This window comes from Camelina sativa, chromosome 18 (genome assembly GCF_000633955.1).
Source record: "Camelina sativa cultivar DH55 chromosome 18, Cs, whole genome shotgun sequence".
Lineage (NCBI taxonomy): Eukaryota > Viridiplantae > Streptophyta > Magnoliopsida > Brassicales > Brassicaceae > Camelina > Camelina sativa.
In genome coordinates, this window is record NC_025702.1 from 14223637 (window position 1) to 14243270 (window position 19634).

The 19634-nt window shown below is 34.1% G+C and overlaps 1 protein-coding gene and 1 long non-coding RNA gene across 39 annotated transcripts; both read right to left on the bottom strand.

Moving 5' to 3' along the window:
- On the bottom strand, positions 186-8308 carry LOC104761597. 36 transcript variants are annotated; one of them, XR_763246.2, is made up of 23 exons: positions 7974-8308; positions 7036-7516; positions 6793-6933; positions 6640-6693; positions 6357-6431; positions 6191-6262; positions 5987-6090; positions 5758-5826; positions 5605-5677; positions 5398-5496; positions 5231-5320; positions 5021-5116; positions 4823-4896; positions 4658-4732; positions 3662-4571; positions 3480-3548; positions 2706-3398; positions 2554-2618; positions 2355-2428; positions 2035-2264; positions 1802-1869; positions 1384-1716; positions 186-1275 (listed from the first exon to the last, which is right to left on the bottom strand). It is a non-coding gene; the product is annotated as an uncharacterized LOC104761597 (long non-coding RNA). The 36 variants fall into 36 exon arrangements; XR_763237.2 differs by having other exon boundaries at positions 6357-6933; positions 7036-7358; positions 7447-7516; XR_763236.2 differs by having other exon boundaries at positions 6357-6718; positions 6869-6933.
- Positions 10511-13825, bottom strand: LOC104761599 (heterogeneous nuclear ribonucleoprotein 1-like). Of its 3 annotated transcripts, XM_019240216.1 has the most exons (6): positions 13571-13825; positions 13333-13447; positions 13002-13240; positions 12747-12879; positions 10657-11655; positions 10511-10545 (listed from the first exon to the last, which is right to left on the bottom strand). In XM_019240216.1, the coding sequence occupies exons 3-6, from the start codon at positions 13224-13226 to the stop codon at positions 10532-10534; spliced, it is 1371 nt and encodes a 456-aa protein (XP_019095761.1). In that variant the 5' UTR covers positions 13227-13240; positions 13333-13447; positions 13571-13825; the 3' UTR covers positions 10511-10531. The 3 variants fall into 3 exon arrangements, with proteins under 3 accessions (XP_019095761.1, XP_010483006.1, XP_019095762.1); XM_010484704.2 differs by lacking the exon at positions 10657-11655 and having other exon boundaries at positions 11748-12879; XM_019240217.1 differs by lacking the exons at positions 10657-11655; positions 13333-13447 and having other exon boundaries at positions 11748-12879; positions 13571-13638.

A 19634-nucleotide genomic window follows, 5' to 3' on the forward strand; every position in this document is an offset into this window, starting at 1 on the left:
GTTGTAATGAAAGTATCTTAAAACAGATTTTATTCTTAATTTTGAATAAAAGTGAAATTAAGAATTTTTTAAGAAACTTTAACATTTCATAGGTCCATTGAAAGTTGTTAAATTTGAGTTTCTTAAAAATATTTTTTTTTGNATTATGATTTGCCACTAGTGAATTTTATGGACCGACGCTGATTTCTACCAACACCAACCTGGTCTTGCTAGTAACCTTTGGTGTGGTTGGGGGTTGAGGTCATCTCCATCAATAGATCTTGATATAAGTTTCTTACAAATGAAAATCATACAAATATTATTATTTAATTTGATGAGTTTCTTAAATAGTGTAATAACTCTCTCCAAAGTTTCTAAAACCTCTTATCTAAGAAACTTTAAAACATATTTAAGAAACTCAAACAATTTTTTATTAATAATTTTTCTCTGTCTATTCTAAGAAATTTAGGTTAAGAAACCTTAATGGAGATGACTAAGTGAGGAAATTAATTGGAAATCTCACATATTGTCGCAAACAACATATGTTTTTAGCCTAAATATAATTTTAGTGCTGCCAAAAAAAGAACAGAAATCATTCTAAATATTACTAACATTCAAAAACAAAAAAAATAGTATGTACTAACATCAATCAACTTATATATAAAGCTACAAAAATATTAATATTTTATTGTACATTATTAATTTGAACATTACATACATCCATAATTAATCATTAACAAGAAGCACAGTACGTACACAATAAAATTAAAATACAATATTGCGTAGCCGATGCGATTTAAAGCGGTCAAGGCGATTTGATTTTATAAAGCTTTTTTTTTTTTTTTTTTTGGGCAAAGGTGATTTTATAAAGCTATATAACATAATTTTATTGTTAAAGAATGTGTTTATTGGTTTTACAACGTCTTACTACTCTTACCTTGTATGGGACTGGTTTTACAAACTCACACGTCGTTGTCTTTGATTTAGTTTGATGTTTGTGTGTGTGTTCTCAATTTTCATGCTCGTTCGTTCCTTATGTTGTATTTGAGTTTGTTTCGTTTGCTTCGTTTGCGTGTGTTTCGGAACTCGTGTGTATCGTGTGTGATGTATTTGTTTCGCTCTTTCTCGTGTTGTGATTTGTTGATGAAATTTTTTTTAATTTTAATTTGTTAAAAGCGCGCGTGGTCTGAGTTTTTGTGCTTCAAGTTGATTTTAATTGTGATCGAGTGTGGGCAACCCAAACGAGTTATAAATAAGAGAGTTATCTCGCCCTTTGTGTAGCTCAGAGGCTAAGACCTGTGCATAAGGTAAAAGACAAGAGTTTGCTTGTTAATTTCTCAAAACATATGCATGAAGTAAGAAACACGAGAAGAAAGACTAGAAGAGTTTATTTGTTTACCAAACCTTTCATTTTCTCTTCATTGGTAGTTCCATAAATCTCTTCTTGAAGTTATATTTCTCAGCCTAAAAATCCTCAAAGAAAACTATTCTGTTAGCAGTAAATTTATAGAAAGCAAAGTGATCAGGACACTAATTATCTAACTGAAAATACGGAACAATAAAATAAAACTACTGAAATGTAAGCTAAGAAAGAAATAAAATAAAACTAGTGAAATGTAAGCTAAGAAAGAAACTTACGACGTATTGTGCAGAGTCTACTCTAATGCGAGATTTGATTGTTACCTCGATTGTTTTTTTCTTCTAGTCTTGCCAGGATATCTTGATACCAAATCATATCTGTTACACATAAACTGAGAAAAGACACAAGACCATAAAAATAAAAGTACAAATTAACACAAATGTACTTTACTGGAAATCTTACTTGAGCTGATCCAAGCCTTGATTTGACTGCTTAACCATAGCTGAAAACCGAATCTTCATATAGTGATACTGAAAAAGGTTTACAAAGTGTGATGATTGAAACCAATTATTTTTGTGTTAATTTTCTCCTTTGCAAAGTATGTAATTATAAGCGTTTTGTATAAAGAAAAGAAAATGGTTTTCAAAACTGAGAAAGAAAACATTGACAAATAAAAACACATATATATTGATTACCTCTTCTTCCTCGGGAAGACTGAATGGTTTTCTTAAATTTGGTTCTTTTCCGCTTAAGAATCCACTATCTTGGTACAAAATCATTACGTTAGCAGTATACAAGACCATAAGAAAACTACAGAAACTCTGAAAATGGATGAAGATAGTTTATCTACCTTACCTTTCCTTTTCCCGAGGTGACTAACTCACTGTCATAAGTTTAGTTATTTTCAGCTTAAGAGTCCTCCATCCTGATACAAAGCCATTCTAGTAGCAGTTACTAAATACTAAATAAAGCACACAAATTATGCTAATGAAGAAACTAATAGTGGAAATCTTACTAAGTCTGATCCAAGCCAGTATTCGCCTGCTCCTGTTGTTTCTATTAATCTTGACAAAGAAGCAATGTCCATAGCTGATATATTGAAAACATGTAGATAAAGAAAGTTTTTACGATTGGTTTTGTCCTTTGTGAAGTATCCATTAATGAGAAAATGTGTATAAAGCAAAAGTGAATGAGACGAAATCGAAAAACCTTACATCTTTTGTCCCTGTAGACTTCAAAGAATGGCGTCTTGTTACTAATGACACTAAAAAATAACACACTAGAGACCAGTAAAGGCATCGTTCAATAAAAGCAAATACAAATATACAACAATGGATTCACACTTGCAAGAAAAGCTTAGCCTTACATCTTTTGTCCTTGCAGACTTCGTAAAATGGCATCTTGTTACCTAATTTCAGTACAAATATAACACACTAAAGACCAGTGAAACAATATGAAACTATATATGTAATAATAACATCATAGAGTAAAATACGAATAGCTAATCTGAAACTGTATGCAATGCTAATACATGTACTGAAAAAATGATATACACACAACAAGAAAAAAATGATATACACACAACAATAAAATGTCATGTTGAGTAAGAGGAGACGAAGAAATTTAGTCACCTTAGCACTGAAGAATATATTACGGAGAGTCAACAAAAAAAGACTCTCCAACTACTAGATTATGATCCCTGACTTTGTTAGTATTGTACCTTGCAAATCGAGATCTAATAGAGAATTAATATGATAGATTTTATTAGTTCTGCAAATTAATAGATCACTTAAACACATCAGACTTTTCCAGAAAAAACATTGTATCAATGTGTGCTTATCTACCTGATCTTCTTCTTTCAGGGAGGCTGAATGGCTCTCTTAAATTTGGTTCTTTTCCGCTTATAAATCCTCTATTTTTTCAAAAACTACAAAAACTCTGAAAAGGGATGAAGATAGTCTATCTACCTGATCCTTCCCTTTTTCTGAGGCAACTGGATCACCTTCCTAAGTTTAGTTGTTTTCAGCTTAGAAGTCCCCCATCTTGATACAAAACCATCCTACTAGCAGTTACTAAGTACATAAGACTATAACATAAAACACAATGAAAATCTCATGAAGAAACTTACTGGAAATCTTACCAAGTCTGATCCAAGCCGTGGCGCGACTGCTTTGCTCATGTTGTTTCTGTTAATCTTGAAAAGGAAACACTGTCCAAAGATCAAATTTTGAACGTGTTAATACGATTGGAGTTGTCCTTTGTGAAGTATGTATTGATAGAAAGTATGAAGCAAAAGTAAATGAGAAAAACAGAGAACTTCACCTTAAAAGTCTTATCTTGGATTTTGAATCATCACTGAGCGCTTCCCTTCACATGGAAGCACAAAAAGATACATACAGTATCTGATATCTAAATAATTCTCGTAAGAAGGACATCAAAGTACGAAAATGCAAACAAAACATACTAAAATTGAATGTGACTAACAAAATGATGAAAAGTTAAGGAATAAGAAAAGAAAGAGAACTGGGAAGAGCAAGATACTTTACCTGAAATTGACTTCGCAACAGAATCTCAAAGTACCAATAGAGAAATATATTAATCTTATGTTGCGTTTGAGTGTGTTTAGAGTTTTGTTGCGTGTGATGTGACTTTTTCCGTTTTTGGTATTGTTTGAGTTTTGTTGTCTTTGGGTGTGTTTTGAGTCTTGAGTGCATTGTGTTGTATTGTGTCCGTGAACGTGTGTGTTTTCATTTTGTGTGTTTTCGTGTCTGTGATTTTTGTTGTCTTTGGGTGTGTTTTGAGTTTTGAGTGCATTGTGTTGTATTGTGTCCGTGAACGTGTGTGTTTTCGTGTCTGTGAAAATAAAAGAATAAAAGTAACACCAATGTACTTTACTGGAAATCTTACTTGAGCTGATCCAAGCCTAGATTTGACTGCTTGACCATAGCTGAAAACAATAATAATCGTTCATAGTGATACTGAAAAAGGTTTACAAAGTATGATTGAAACCAATTATTTTTGTGTTAATTTTCTCCTTTGCAAAGTATGTCTTTATAAGCGTTTTGTATAAAGAAAAAGTAAATGAGAAAGTTCACCTCAAAACTGACAAAGAAAACATTGACAAATATAAACACAAATATATTGATTACCTCTTTGTTCCTGACCCTTCTTTCCTCGGGCAGACTGAATGGTTTTCTTAAATTAGGTTCTTAGACGCTTAAGATTCCATTATCTTGGTACAAAATCATTACGTTAGCAGTACACAAGACCATAAGAAAACTACAGAAACTCTGAAAGGGATGAAGATAGTTTATCTACCTTACCCTTCCTTTTTCCGAGGCAAATGAATCACTTTCCTAAGTTTAGTTATTTTCAGCTTAAGAGTCCTCCATCCTGATACAAAGCCATTCTAGTAGCAGTTACTAAATACCAAATAAAGCACACAAATTATGCTAATGAAGAAACTAATAGTGGAAATCTTACTAAGTCTGATCCAAGCCAGTATTTGCCTGCTCCTGTTGTTTCTATTAATCTTGACAAAGAAGCAATGTCCATAACTGATATATGAAAACATGTAGATAAAGAAAGTTTTTACGATTGGCTTTTTCCTTTGTGAAGTATCGATTAATAAGAAAATGTGTATAAAGCAAAAGTGAATGAGAAGAAATCGAAAAACTTCACCTTATAGTAGCATAAAAAGTATGCAGGACACGATTTCGCTTGTAGTGGCTTGAATTTCACTTTTAGAGTAGCATAAAAAGTACTTAGTTTAATTCACTGTGACCAACAAAATGATGAAAAGTTGTAAGGGAATAATAAAAGAAAGATAAATGGGAAGAGAAAGATGCTTCATCTGAAACAGACTTCGCAACATATTCTCAAAGGTCTTACCAATAAAGGAAGTTACTGATCGTGAAGTCCCTTTTGTGCTAGTTTTGTCGTGTGCTGTGTTTTTTTTGTCCAATAACCTGTCAAGAGGACCTATGCATGACACAAACAAACATGAAAATAGAGGGAGAGATATCTGACCTCTCATATGCTCTTAGCGACAAAATCACCTTCTGAATTTTGGTTCTTTTGGAGCACAAAACTGCATGAAGTAGGAGATACGACCCCTCATTTTCTTTTCTTTACTGAGCCAAGACTTCACCTGAAAGCTGCACCGGAAAGTACAACACACAAACCACAAAATCAAACTTGATTGCTTGCTAATCTTTTTTACTTTTATAAAGAATCCAACTGATAATGGCAAGGGATTCACTTACAAGAAAATTAAGCTTAACCTTACATCTTCTGTCCCTGTAGACTTCAAAGAATGGCTTTTTGTTACTAATGGCACTAAAAAATAACACACTGGTCAGTGAAGCAATATGGAAACTATACATGTAAAAAACATGCAAATGCAAATATATACTTACAAGAAAACCTTAGCCTTACATCTTTTGTCCTTGCAGACTTCGTAAAATGGCTTCTTGTTACTAATGGCACTAAAAAAATAACACACTAAAGACCAGTGAAACAATATATGAAAAAAACATCATAGAATAAAAGATGAGTGTAGCTAATATGAAACTGTATGAAATGCTAATAAATTTACGGATTAGAGAATGCCATGTGGTATAAGAGGAGATGAAGAAATTTAGTCACCTTAGCACTGAAGAATATGTCTTTATTGTCTCATATGCAAAGACTCTCCAGTTAATAGATTATGATCCCTGGCTTCGTTAGTATTGTACCTTGCAAATCGAGATCTAATAGAGAATTATATTTATTAGTTCTGCAAGTTAATAGATCACTTAAACACGTCAGACATTTCCAGAAAAAAACATTGTATTAATGTGTGCTTATTACCTGACCTTCTTCTTTCGGGGAAGCTAAATGGCTATCTTAAATTTGCTTCTTTTCCGCTTATCAATCCTCTATCTTGGTAGTTGGTACAAAACCATTATGTTAGCAGTACACAAGATCATATAAAAACAACAAAAACTCTGAAAAGGGATGAAGATAGTTTATCTACCTGATCCTTGATTTTTTCCGAGACAATTGAATCACTTTCCTAAGTTTAGTTATTTTCGGCTTAGGAGTCCTCCATCTTGATACAAAACCATTCTAATAGCAGTTACTAAATAAATAAAATAAAACACAATAAAAGAGCTCATGAAGAAAATTACTGGAAATATTTTTACCTTTGTAAACTCTTATCCTCCGGGTTGGGCAACCAACCGTGGAGTTATATTTTAATTTTAATGTTTGGTTGGAAAAAAAAAAAAAATACTGGAAATAGTTACTGGAAATATTACTAAGTCTGATCCAAGCCGGGGTGAAACTGCTTTGCTCTTGTTTTTACTGTTAATCTTGAAAAGGAAACAATGTTCACAGCTGAAATTTTGAACGTGTGTATTGATAAGAAAGTATGAAGCAAAAGTAAATGAGGAAAAACAGAGAAACTTCACCTTAAAAAGTCTTATCTTGGATTTTGAATAATCACTGAGCGCTTCCCTTCACAGGGAAGTATATAAAGAAACATACCTGATATCTAAATAATTTTCGTAAGCAGGACACTGCTTGTAGGGAATAGGCATCAAAGTACGAAACTGCAAACAAAACATACTAAAATTGAATGTGACTAACAAAATGATGAAAAGTTGTAAAGGAATAAGAAAAGAAAGAGAACTGGGAAGAGAAAGATGCTTTACCTGAAATTGACTTGGCAACAGAATCTCAAAGTACCAATAGAGAAATATATTAATCTTATGTTGCGTTTGAGTGTGTTTAGAGTTCTGTTGCGTGTGATGTGACTTTTTTCCTTTTTTGGTATTGTTTGAGTTTTGTTGTCTTTGGGTGTGTTTTGAGTTTTGAGTGCATTGTGTTGTATTGTAACCGTGAACGTGTGTGTTTTCATTTTGTGTGTGTTTCGTGTCTGTGAACGTGTGTGTAAGAAGATTGTGTTTTTTCGTGTATGTTGTCAGATAGTGTGAGTAACCAAATGCGTAAAACTTTTTGAGATGACCCAGAGAACCTATTCATGACAAAAAAAAAATAGACATGAGAGAATAGAGGGAGAGATACCTAACCTTTTATATGCTCTTAGCGACAAACAAAATCACCTTCGAATTTTATGTTCTCTGGACCCTTCATTTGCTTTTGCTTAAAGCTTCACTTAAAAAATTACTGCACCTGAAAACAATAGAATGAATACACAAAATTAATGCCAAGAAAACAAAACTTAGTTATTCTCATCTCCAAATTGAAGATATGAATTGCCACTTGATTGCTTAATAATATGTGGCCACAAAACTGATCAGAGCTCGGAGGACATAAACAATGCATATTGTTGCATAAAATATAACAGTTTGACCAATTTTTCCAAACCAGTATCTACAGAATCACAGATAAACAAAGACATTGATAAGACAGATCATGACGCCACAACTGATTATGCGATTACGATACATATATATATATATATAAAACATGTCGACTCTGTTTCAACAGTTTCAGAACATTAAAACTCTCTGATCACCAAATTTAAAACCAATACGCGATCAGACCTAATTGGAAAGCAAGTTCCGAAATCAAAACCCTAGATTCCCAAATCAACAACTCAAAAAGAAGAGAGAGATCGCGATCGCACCTTCTTCGATTTGGTGATGACTATCACAAGATTTGGATTCAAACCAATAGACAAATATTAAATCCTCATATCAATCATCATCATCGACCCCAAGATCAAATCCCGAATTGGTTTGAACCCAAACGAATCAGAGATGCCATGTTGTAATTCAATTGATCGGAGAGAGGAATTATAATTCATAAGAAGAAGGTGCGATCTCTCCATCGCGATAATGTAAAACCCCAACAGGATATTTGAAGAATTGAATTTTGAAATTTCAATTTTTCGCTGACCTTTACTTGTGGAAGGAAGAGGAGGAGAGTTTTTGAACGTTGCGAAATAACGAAAGATCTAGAGAGCAGTGAAGCCGAAGGCAGCTAATTTTATCTGATTTTTTTTCTTTCTTTCAAAACAAACCAGCATGTTAATTTACGGTTATGGCCCTATGGGTTTTCAAAATTTTGGTTCTGCCCTTGGCGTACTTTGGAATTATCAAACGCAATTCTTAAAAAAAATACCAGTGGAAACCTAAAAAAGTTATAATTAGTTTATGAAAATTTTATGATTATTTAATTGGAAAGAACTACTGTAAAACCTCTATAAATTAATAAGGTACTGATTTGAATTTTTTTTTCTGATTTTATAATATAATATATGTTCTTTGATATCATGTTTCATAAGTTTTTGATAATTCAATGGTTATTTTGTATTTTTAGTATTATTTCTATTTTCATATGATAATTGAATTTTTTTATTTCATAAATTTAGTTTTTACATATATTTAAATTTTATTATGTTAAGAAATAAGTTTTTGTTTCTCTTACTAAAACAATACTGAATATTTTGGATGTTATTGTTAATCCAAAATGTTCAGTTTTCATTAAACCAAAAAATTATAAGTATATTTGAAAAATTAAAGTATCTTCCAATGAAATTAAAATTGTATTTTTAATTTAGATTTTTTCGTGTTTGTTGTTAATATATGTTTTTTGCTGCATTTTTTGGTATTATTTTTATGAAATCATATAGTAAAATAATATTTACGTTTTCTTGTTTTCGATTTACGGTGTTTTGGAACGTCACCATATTTATTATCTTGTCTTAACCAAACTCTTACACTAAACAAACTCATTTATGATTTACCAATGTATAAATCTCTTTCAAGAAATTTGCACAGCTCATTGGTAAATTCTCTTACTCCCTCTCATTGATTTTTTTTCCTTTCCTTTTCTCATGTTTTGCGTCTGTGTTTTTCTCGCTGATTTTTTATTTACCATTGAGAGGTAATCACTTTACTTCCTTTTTTTGCTTTGCTTTGTTTTTGTTTTTCCAGCCTTATTTTCCAACATCACCATGTTGAGTGGTTCTTTTACGATGCCGACGTAGCTCAACAGCAAGCAAGCTCATTGATCTCCCTCTTCAGTGGTTCTGATTTGCCTCTTTAGCAATGAGCTATGCTTCTTCCATGTCTGGTGCATTTTCTTCTTTTTATGTTTGTTTCATCGAAGGCGAAGCTTTGTGATGATTTTTTTGTTTTTCTTCTCTTATGTCTTGTATTGTGAAGGAGAAAAACAAACGATTAGAGACTTCTTGTTTTATTTTTAATTATGTCGGTGAGAGTTTACGAAGTTAAAAAAACATGATGTGGCACATAGTTTTTTAATTGGTCTAGAAATTTTAGTTGTATTAATTTAAATATTTTTATTGGCTATTGATTTTAATTGATGTATAAGTCATGCTTCAATGTTGAAGATGATATGTCACATCAAAATGCAACGCATCCTTCTCTTTTGTATTGATTAAACTTCTCGAAACATATTTTTATAATTTTATTAAACTTCTCAAAACATATTTTAGTCAATACTATGACCTAGTTATATTTTTTTTAGTTTATGTCCAATTATAGACAGGAATATTAATGTTCACTTACACTGAAGATCTAAAAGACTAAAATATAAAAAGAATTTTCACACACGCACAAATAATAAACATACATATAACCTTTTTAAAAAAAACAGTGAATATATCTCATTAGGGATACATGCAGCAAAATAGTCATATCCCTCTGACCCTCTCTTACACAACATTTTCTCCAACGCTAATTAAAAAAAAAGTAAAAGAAATCAATGTCTTCATAAACAATTCGATTTGTAAGAAAAGAGAGAAAAAAAGTGAGTAAAATTACAAAACAGAGCACAGAACTCTGAAGAATCTTTTGATCGAAAATTCTACGATCTTTGTTTGGTTATTTCTATGAAAGAAAAGAAAAAAGTGTTTGAGAAGAACTTTGAAAGCAATCTGCATCCATCTTGTAGTATCTTTGGCTGCTATGATCTCTGATCTTTTATGTAATAAGAAATATAAAACTGTTCTTTGTTTTCCCTTTTGGTATTTTTTTGGTCTAACAAAGAGAAAGCAAAACCAGAATCTTTGGCAAAGGACTCACACTGTGTGATCAACAAAGTTGGTTTCTTTGTCATGAGAAGAACCTCTTCACACTCTGCAACTGAAATTGGTTGCTTTTCAATCTACAAATCTCTCTCAACTTCTTTTTTTTTTCTTTCTTGGTTTTTGATAACCTATGCCTCAATACCTAAACAAGTAAACAAAACACAGATCAGAACATTTCGATAGCGATCAAATGTATTAACCAATGTTACAAGTCTTTTGAGAAGAACAAAGTTAAGCTTTTTATTTTAGTTACCTCTATTAGTTTGTCTATTTCCAACATTGTGGCTTCCATTGTATCTTTCTGAGTCATTTGCAGATGGGTCTGAACCTACATTGTCAATGTCATAGCCGTAAGAGCGAGACAAATTGTCTAGCTCGTGAGAAGACTGAGATGGTAGCTGCTGCTGTTGCTGTTGCTGCCACGTTGAGTCGCTGTAAACCGAGCTCCCTCTGTACAATTCCCCTATAGAACCTTCAAAACCGTTAAATGGGGACGAGGAAAGTCCAGAACCTGTCCCAAAGTTTCTTCCATAACCGCCATTGTTATCATTAGCAACAGCAGAAGAAAAAGGAAGTCCCCAGTTTCCTCTGTTGTTTTCATTCAAGTTCCAACCGGGACGTGCAGTATCGGTTCTGTTTCCCCATAAGTCTCTATTGTTAGAATTGTAAGGAGAGTCAGTTCTATTGTGCCCGATTGGAGAGGTGTAACGGTTTGGGGAAGCACCGTTGAAGTAAGTGTTGCTTGGAACCCGGTTATACCCAAATGTAGAAGTAGTCCCATCATAGCTAGGGTTCAAATTCAAACTCAGTTCATGATTCAAACCGAGGCCGAAAGCAGAAGCCGCATTTCTACCACTACCAATAACAGGACTAAACCGACCACCAACAGAGCCTCCTAGATTGTTATAAAAACCAGGACCAGGAGCAAAGTTGTTAAAGTAGCTATTAGCAGACATCCTATTAGACACGCCTCCACCATAGTTAACACCGAGAGGAAGCGGGCTTCGGTTACTAGAAGCATGGGGGGGAATCTCCTTAGGTACCGCTCTTTTGACCTCGACTAGTTTTCCATTGAGCTCATGAAAGGTTTTGAGAAGAACTCTATCAACAGCATCATCTGAATCAAAAGTGATGAAACCAAACCCTCTGGGCCTCTGCGTGTTATGATCATACATTACCACAACATCAGCAATAGTACCAAACTGATCAAAGTAGTTCTTGAACTCTTCCTCGGTAATGCTGGACGGTAAACCTCCAACAAAGATCTTNGATAGCGATCAAATGTATTAACCAATGTTACAAGTCTTTTGAGAAGAACAAAGTTAAGCTTTTTATTTTAGTTACCTCTATTAGTTTGTCTATTTCCAACATTGTGGCTTCCATTGTATCTTTCTGAGTCATTTGCAGATGGGTCTGAACCTACATTGTCAATGTCATAGCCGTAAGAGCGAGACAAATTGTCTAGCTCGTGAGAAGACTGAGATGGTAGCTGCTGCTGTTGCTGTTGCTGCCACGTTGAGTCGCTGTAAACCGAGCTCCCTCTGTACAATTCCCCTATAGAACCTTCAAAACCGTTAAATGGGGACGAGGAAAGTCCAGAACCTGTCCCAAAGTTTCTTCCATAACCGCCATTGTTATCATTAGCAACAGCAGAAGAAAAAGGAAGTCCCCAGTTTCCTCTGTTGTTTTCATTCAAGTTCCAACCGGGACGTGCAGTATCGGTTCTGTTTCCCCATAAGTCTCTATTGTTAGAATTGTAAGGAGAGTCAGTTCTATTGTGCCCGATTGGAGAGGTGTAACGGTTTGGGGAAGCACCGTTGAAGTAAGTGTTGCTTGGAACCCGGTTATACCCAAATGTAGAAGTAGTCCCATCATAGCTAGGGTTCAAATTCAAACTCAGTTCATGATTCAAACCGAGGCCGAAAGCAGAAGCCGCATTTCTACCACTACCAATAACAGGACTAAACCGACCACCAACAGAGCCTCCTAGATTGTTATAAAAACCAGGACCAGGAGCAAAGTTGTTAAAGTAGCTATTAGCAGACATCCTATTAGACACGCCTCCACCATAGTTAACACCGAGAGGAAGCGGGCTTCGGTTACTAGAAGCATGGGGGGGAATCTCCTTAGGTACCGCTCTTTTGACCTCGACTAGTTTTCCATTGAGCTCATGAAAGGTTTTGAGAAGAACTCTATCAACAGCATCATCTGAATCAAAAGTAATGAAACCAAACCCTCTGGGCCTCTGCGTGTTATGATCATACATTACCACAACATCAGCAATAGTACCAAACTGATCAAAGTAGTTCTTGAACTCTTCCTCGGTAATGCTGGACGGTAAACCTCCAACAAAGATCTTCTTCGTCCTTGCACCACCACCACCACCATGGACAGGTGACAACATAAGGTGGTTAGGACTAGCGTGTCGTTTTAGCACCTGCTGATCATCTCGAGGCACGGCCTTCTTCGCCTCAACCTGAAAGAAACAGATTGATCTTTTTATATAATACACTTTCGAAACGCAAGCAAGAGAGAGAGAGAGAGAGAGATGAAGATGATTCCTCCGATTCCAATATAATGACAATAGACTAGACTAACCGTGCGGCCATCGATGATGTGTTTGTCGACCATGATGACTCTCTCAGCAACACAAGGATCAGCGAAAACAATGAAACCAAAGCCACGAGCACGACCAGTGGCACGGTCTCTCATGATCACAGCTTCAACAACATCACCGTAGTTGCTAAAATAGTCTCTTAACCTTTCTTCATCTGTATCCCACGAAATCCCACCAACGAAGAGCTTCCCCAGATCCGATTCCATTTTTTTTAGCTCTCCTGCTCCAATTCAATTCAATTCAGTTCTGAGAAAACCATTACAAAAACCAATCGATTAAGATGAGAGATGAAATTGAAAAAAAGAAACATACTTTTGTTTTTTTATATCTGTTGTTGTTGTCTGCAAATCTACTAAGACGGAGGAATCAGATACATATTGTTGTTGTCCTAATCAAAATAGTAGCGAATTTTGGGTGATCTTCAAATCTGGGAAAAAAAACAAAAAAAAAATTGAATCTTTTAAATCACAAAACCAAAGAAAAAAAAAAAAAACCCAGAAAGTGAATATGAATTTATGAAGACGAGAGAGAGTAAAGAAAAAAGAATCACCATTGTTGGAGATGAGACGAGACCTACCCAGATGATGAAATGTAGAGAGAAAAGAAGAAAGAAACAGAGAGAGGGAGGGAGGGTTTTCTTCAAATCATCATCATCATCTGATTGGTTATTAAAAACCTTTCCTTTTTTTTATCTGTAAAAAATGGTTTCCTTTAATAAATCCCCCACCCAATTAAGAAAAGAAGAGAGAGAGAGATTTGAGATTTGGCTTTCTTATGGTTTTTTTTTTCTTATGGTTTAAGCATCCTTTTTTCTTGGGGAGGATTTTTGTAAGAGAAAGAGAGAGAGAAGATGACGGCGACCTCTTTTCTTACAAAGAAAACAAAAAATTAATATGTTGGAATTGAGATAGTTGAAATTAAAGAAATTTTTTTTTGAATGAATACTTTTTTAGACTATTTTAACTATCATTATGATCACGGAGACCCATAATATATATCCCTATTGCTGTTACCTAAATTTTCAAATTAACAAATAGAAAGAAAAAAAAACTATTTCTTTCTTTTCTAAACACTTTACATTATTGTTTAAAGTTGTGTGATTTCTAAACACTTTACATTATTGTTTAAATTTAAACAAATGCATTTATCCAAAATATCTTTCTATATGTGTGTATGTCTATCTTCTGAGTATATATATATAATCGTGAGTAAACCATATGTAATACTTGGGCACCTTAATCCAACTTATTTATTAGTGGTCAGAGATTCTGAATTGTATCCTGACATCTTAAAATTTAAACTTTTGTGCAATTTAAAGTAAAATAAAATAATTAAATTTTAGCTTTAAAGGATTCTTTCTGGCATAGTATTTAAAGGATGCATTATAACAATAACATAAACAATAAATTAACTTCTGATAAGTTGAAGTGTTCTAATACGCATTTTAGGCCGGTGATTAGGCGCTATGCAGTGATTGGACGCCTTGATTTCATGCTATATGATGGTTTAAGCGGGTTTTAAATAATCGGATATCGATTTGCAATTTAATTTTTGACTTGCATACATATATATATGTTGAATTTCACAATTTTCGGCTGATAAATACCAAGTTGCCCCATCATACTACGAAAGCTTTCGTGGACTGGCAAGTTGGTTTCAACGAATGTGAGCACAGGTGCGTGAACGATTGTAACTGTACGCCGTTTACTACTGTTGAGCAAAGTGGAAGACCCGGTTGTGTGATCTGGACCGGAGAGCTTTTGGATGTCCGCAACAGCAATTACGTCACCGACGGGCAAGATCTTTTTGTCAAATATCACGGTCTGTTTTATATATATTTTTTTCTTGTTAATATATAAAGTTCGATCGGTAAAAATATATAATTAAAGCCATCCAGTTTATTATTTTTGTTTTTTTTTTTCAGAGAAGGATAAGCAACACACTAAACTAGTTATAATTCTGAGTGTTGTTGCAGTCGGCTTTGTAACTAGCTAGTATCATATTTAGTACGATCACATTTTGTTATTACAAAAAGCGAGCAAGAGCAAGAGCTGCTTCTGCTATTGCAACTACAACATCATCCATCGGTAAGTTATTTAACTACAAACCATTTAATCATTTTTTTATATACAACTCTACGTGTTTACAGAGACCTGACGTTAATTATTGATGAAATACCTTTCACAGAAAACTTCTCTGCAGAAATCATAGCGGAGAATTTGGAACTTCCAATAATGAGTTTTGAAACTATTTCCCGTGCCACGGATGATTTCTCCGTTTCCAATAAGCTTGGATCAGGTGGTTTTGGTGTCGTGTACAAGGTACCGTATAAATTATTAAAGCAGTAGTAAAGATATATATAGTGCTGTATATAACATAACATATTTTTTCACAAGTAATTGTGTTTTTTTTTTTTATATGAAACTATATGTGTGGTTTAACAGGGAATACTTGACGGTCAAGAAATTGGGGTGAAAAGACTGTCAGATACGTCAAATCAAGGCATTGATGAGTTCAAGAGCGAGCTCACACTGATCACCAAGGTTCAACACGTGAACCTGGTCAGGCTTTTTGGTTATTGCATTAATGGTGAGGAGAAGCTGTTAATATATGAGTACTTGGAGAACAAAAGCCTCGATCTCCATCTCTTCGGTAATCTGTTTGTTTTACTTGTATGTTATAAAAGTTCAATGTCGATGTCCTATAATGTCTTCGGTCCTGATGATGCTCGTAAGCAAAACGGAGGTGATTCCGGAGCCTAATCCGCCAGGCTTTTATGGTGATCTCTGAAGCATGCCGAGAGTTCACCGAGATTAAACATATAAAACATTTTTTCCAAAACTAACACACAAGTTCGAATGTTCCAAAACTAGCATTTATTAATATTGAGTAATTAATAGAGAGAAATATTATTATTTTAAAAAACTAAAAAAATCAAAACTGGATCTCTCTTACATTTCTCTCCAGTGAAGCATGATGAATTTTCCGATCAGAGATCTTTATTTCTGATCTCAGATTTTCCCCGTGCTCCATCGTCTCCGGTGTTCCGTCTCTCTGGTGCTCCATCATCTCCGGTGCTCCATTTTCTATCTACAACATCGCTCATCTCTATCTTCCTCTAAGATAGAGTAGATCTTCATCTCCATCTCCATTTTTTATTGTCTATCTTCATCTCCATTGTCTATCTGAAAAATCAAAAACATTGTAGATCGAAGATGGTGTAAAATTCAAGATTGTTGCCGATTGCAGAAGCTTCCTCTGCCGTTCGTTGTTGCCGGAACCCAGTTCTACCATCTCTGCTCCATCATCGATTCACCAATTCTACACATCTAGGTGAGCCACAGTTCAATGTTCATCTTTATTTCCTAAATCTTCGATTTTCCTGAACTTGGATTGATTAGTTTGTGAATCAAATTAAGGATCTGCAACTCTAGCTTAATTTGCTAAACAAGGAAGAAATCAGAACAAAACCTAGTTTAGAAAGGTTTCTAAGCTTGGAATTAGACTGAACGTAGACTCTCAATTGTGTTGTATCTGGGTCTGATTGCAATGCTAGGCATTCTGCTTTAGAAGATGTGGTTCATGATTTGGAAGAGAGTGTCGCTAAGGGGCTTGATGGTGAGAGATTTAGATGGTTTGTTGGTTGAATATGACTTCAAAATAAGGAATTCTTTCTAGGCTATAGACAAGCATCTACACATCTCTTGAGCATCATGGAGTTAAGATGGTCTTGCTTTTTTGGTGTTGCCTCTCTATTTATCTTTTAGCTCACCAGTGAATGTGTATGATTTTGCTTTTGGCAACTTGTTACAACGGTTGGACAACACCACAATTGTATGTGATTGATTTTGGCTGTTTATGTTCCAAATCCTTAATTATGTTTATAAATATTTACAACCGAGATAGAAATGATTTTGATGGGTATTTGATAATATTCACATATTCTGTTTCATCCTTATAGCTTATCTCTTTTAGTTGTGTATTGTGGATTTTTTAAAGTTTTCTTTGGAACTTTGCAGGGATGTGTTGTACATAAAAAAGAGTTTCATTTGGAGTGTAATCCATCAATGGAAGGTCTAATTGTGGTGATGTCACTTGTTTTGCGAATAACATATAGTGAAATAGATGGAATTGGAGTAACAGATGTGTGCGAAAAGCTCCATTGCTGTGTGAAAGACAGAGAAATGTGAGTGATGGGGGAAAGGCATATAGGTTCTTCAAACTGCAGAAGATGAAAGTGCCAGTCACTTCAGAATAATTTTGTTTGCATCCAGCCTTGTTTTACCTATATTAATGTTTATTGTTAACCAGTTCGACTTATTTGTTACACTTATTTAGTGCCAAACAACTCATGTTCTTTTAATGAAAACCATCTTGAATTTTAAAGAATCCTTCCTAAACATCATTGAATTTATTTTTATGAAAGCTACCTAGAATTTCAAGATGTCATTCCTAAATATTATTGAATTCTTTCTAAATTTAAATAAATGTGTTTCTAATTCTCTTTTTTGGAGTTTGCCTTAATATGTCAAAAATTACTCCATTAGTAAGGATATTTATGCATATCCCAGTGTTTACCAATATTCAGAATTTTTATGAAAGTCATCCTGAAATCCAAACAGTTTATGAAGGTTATCATGAAGTTCAAGAAATCTTTCCTGATTTTTCGTTTAATCCTTCCTGAATTAAATTATTCTCAATTTGATTGGCGCATAGGGACGATTTGTTTGATCATCTATAGACCGAACATAATGTTTCATGACACATGCATAGGATATGGCCCCGATTTATTGACTAACGCAGGAATTTCATAAGACTCTTTTACTCCTAAAAAGATAGTACAATAGTGATCAAACACAATTAGATAACATAGCAATTCTTGTTGTCAAGAGTTTTAGTTCAAGTGAAATAGAGTAAAACTGAGATGTTTTAGGGATTCTATGACAGATAAATGTTTCAACTTTATGCAAATCTCTATGAACCCATTACTGGAATTTCAAGGAAAAAAAAGTGAGATGATCACATATCAAAGGTTGAAGCTCAAGGCAAATCATCAAGAAAAACTAAAATCAGAGCACATTTCCAGTTAACAGTTTTAACAGCTCGTTTTTTACGTTTTCTATCATTTTAAACCTTTTCATGAAGGCTCTCATGAATTTCTTTTTAAGTATTTCATGAAGACCATCATGAATTACAAATAGTCCTTCCTGAATATTTTATTTTAAAAGTCACGAATCCATGTGTCAAAACAGAAACATGTGCAGATCAAAAGTACACCATATAGAGATTGGGAGTTGCGAAGCTTTGGCTAGCTCGTCTTTTTGAACCAGAGCTCGTAAGTCTCTCCGGTCCCTTTCTTTCCATACCTTGTCCAAGCTCTTGTGCTAAAGCCTGTAATTTCCACAGAGAGAATAATGGATATTTGACACTAACATGCTTTGTAGTAAACACAAAAGACACGTACAAAAACAAGATGGTTGAAACATTTCAATGTTAATGAAGTTAAAGTAGCAGCAAAGTCTACAAGCTGTCAAGTTCATTGATGCTTTAATCATGTAAAACATGAGGACAGATCATTGAGAAGGCAGCTAAAGATATAAACCCACTATATTAGTCTTGTGATCCTTTTTGGATACAACAAAGAGAAAATAGTGTTTGCACTTAGAATGACATGTGTTGTTAACTTACAAAATCATTAATGTCCTTGTCACATTTGATGAGGGTTCATTGACAGAAGACAAGAACCTAGCGCTCGTAAATGTTTAGACAATTCTACATCACCATTCTCTCATGGCTTGCTCGTCCTGCAAATATCAAAGACAAGTTTATCCCCATTTCAGTAGCAGTTTCATCAACATGTCAATAACCTCATTGCTAAAAACAGAGAGCACCATATTGAAAATCTAAGCTTCCTCCACAAATGTAACCAGTTATTCTATTGATCAACTGCAGGATATGATCTTATATAACAAATTAGATAACGAAAAGCTACAGAGCAGCTCGATCAACCACAAAATAAACAAAAAAATCATTTTCATGAATCCAAATCATCACTACCGTTTTCTAAAATTGTTGCGACTAAGCTTAAATTGTAAAATAATTCTCCTACAGCAATGAATGAAAATCTAAATACCATCATCAACAATAGGTAACAACAAGAGATGAAGACAGTCCAAATTCAAATTGGAGATAGAGAGTAGGAGTTGCGAAGCTTTGGCTAGCTTGTTTTTCTGAACTAGAGCTCGAAGATCTCTCTGGTCCTTGAACCAGAGCTCGAAGATCTTCGACGAGATCTGAACCATAGCTCTTCATTCGCCAGTGATGTCACCTTTGCTTCCTTCATTTCAGGTTACGATTTACCTCCACTTCAAATTCAATTTTGTTTGCTGGATATTTCTCCGATTCTCTCTCGCCGGATTCACATTTCCCCGATTCTCTCTCGCCGGAGGAAGATAGAGTCTTCGGTTCTCCCAATTTCATTTCTTATTCCTATTATAATTAAATATTACAGAATAAATAAGTTGTTGTGCTAATTTTGTTGTTTTTAAGAGCCAGTGCTAATTTTGGAACAAAAACCTNCTCAGTTTTAGAATCTTAATTTGTATTAAAATTCT

What these genes read in the sequence shown, in the direction of transcription:
- LOC104761599 (XM_019240216.1), bottom strand. Translation starts at nt 13,226, where the DNA reads ATGGAATCGGATCTGGGGAAGCTCTTCGTTGGTGGGATTTCGTGGGAT. An exon ending in ACATCATCGATGGCCGCACG is followed by an intron (nt 12,880 to 13,001) that starts GTTAGTCTAGTC and finishes TGTTTCTTTCAG; the next exon opens with GTTGAGGCGAAGAAGGCCGT. An exon ending in GAAGAAGATCTTTGTTGGAG is followed by an intron (nt 11,656 to 12,746) that starts GTTTACCGTCCA and finishes TCTTTGTTGGAG; the next exon opens with GTTTACCGTCCAGCATTACC.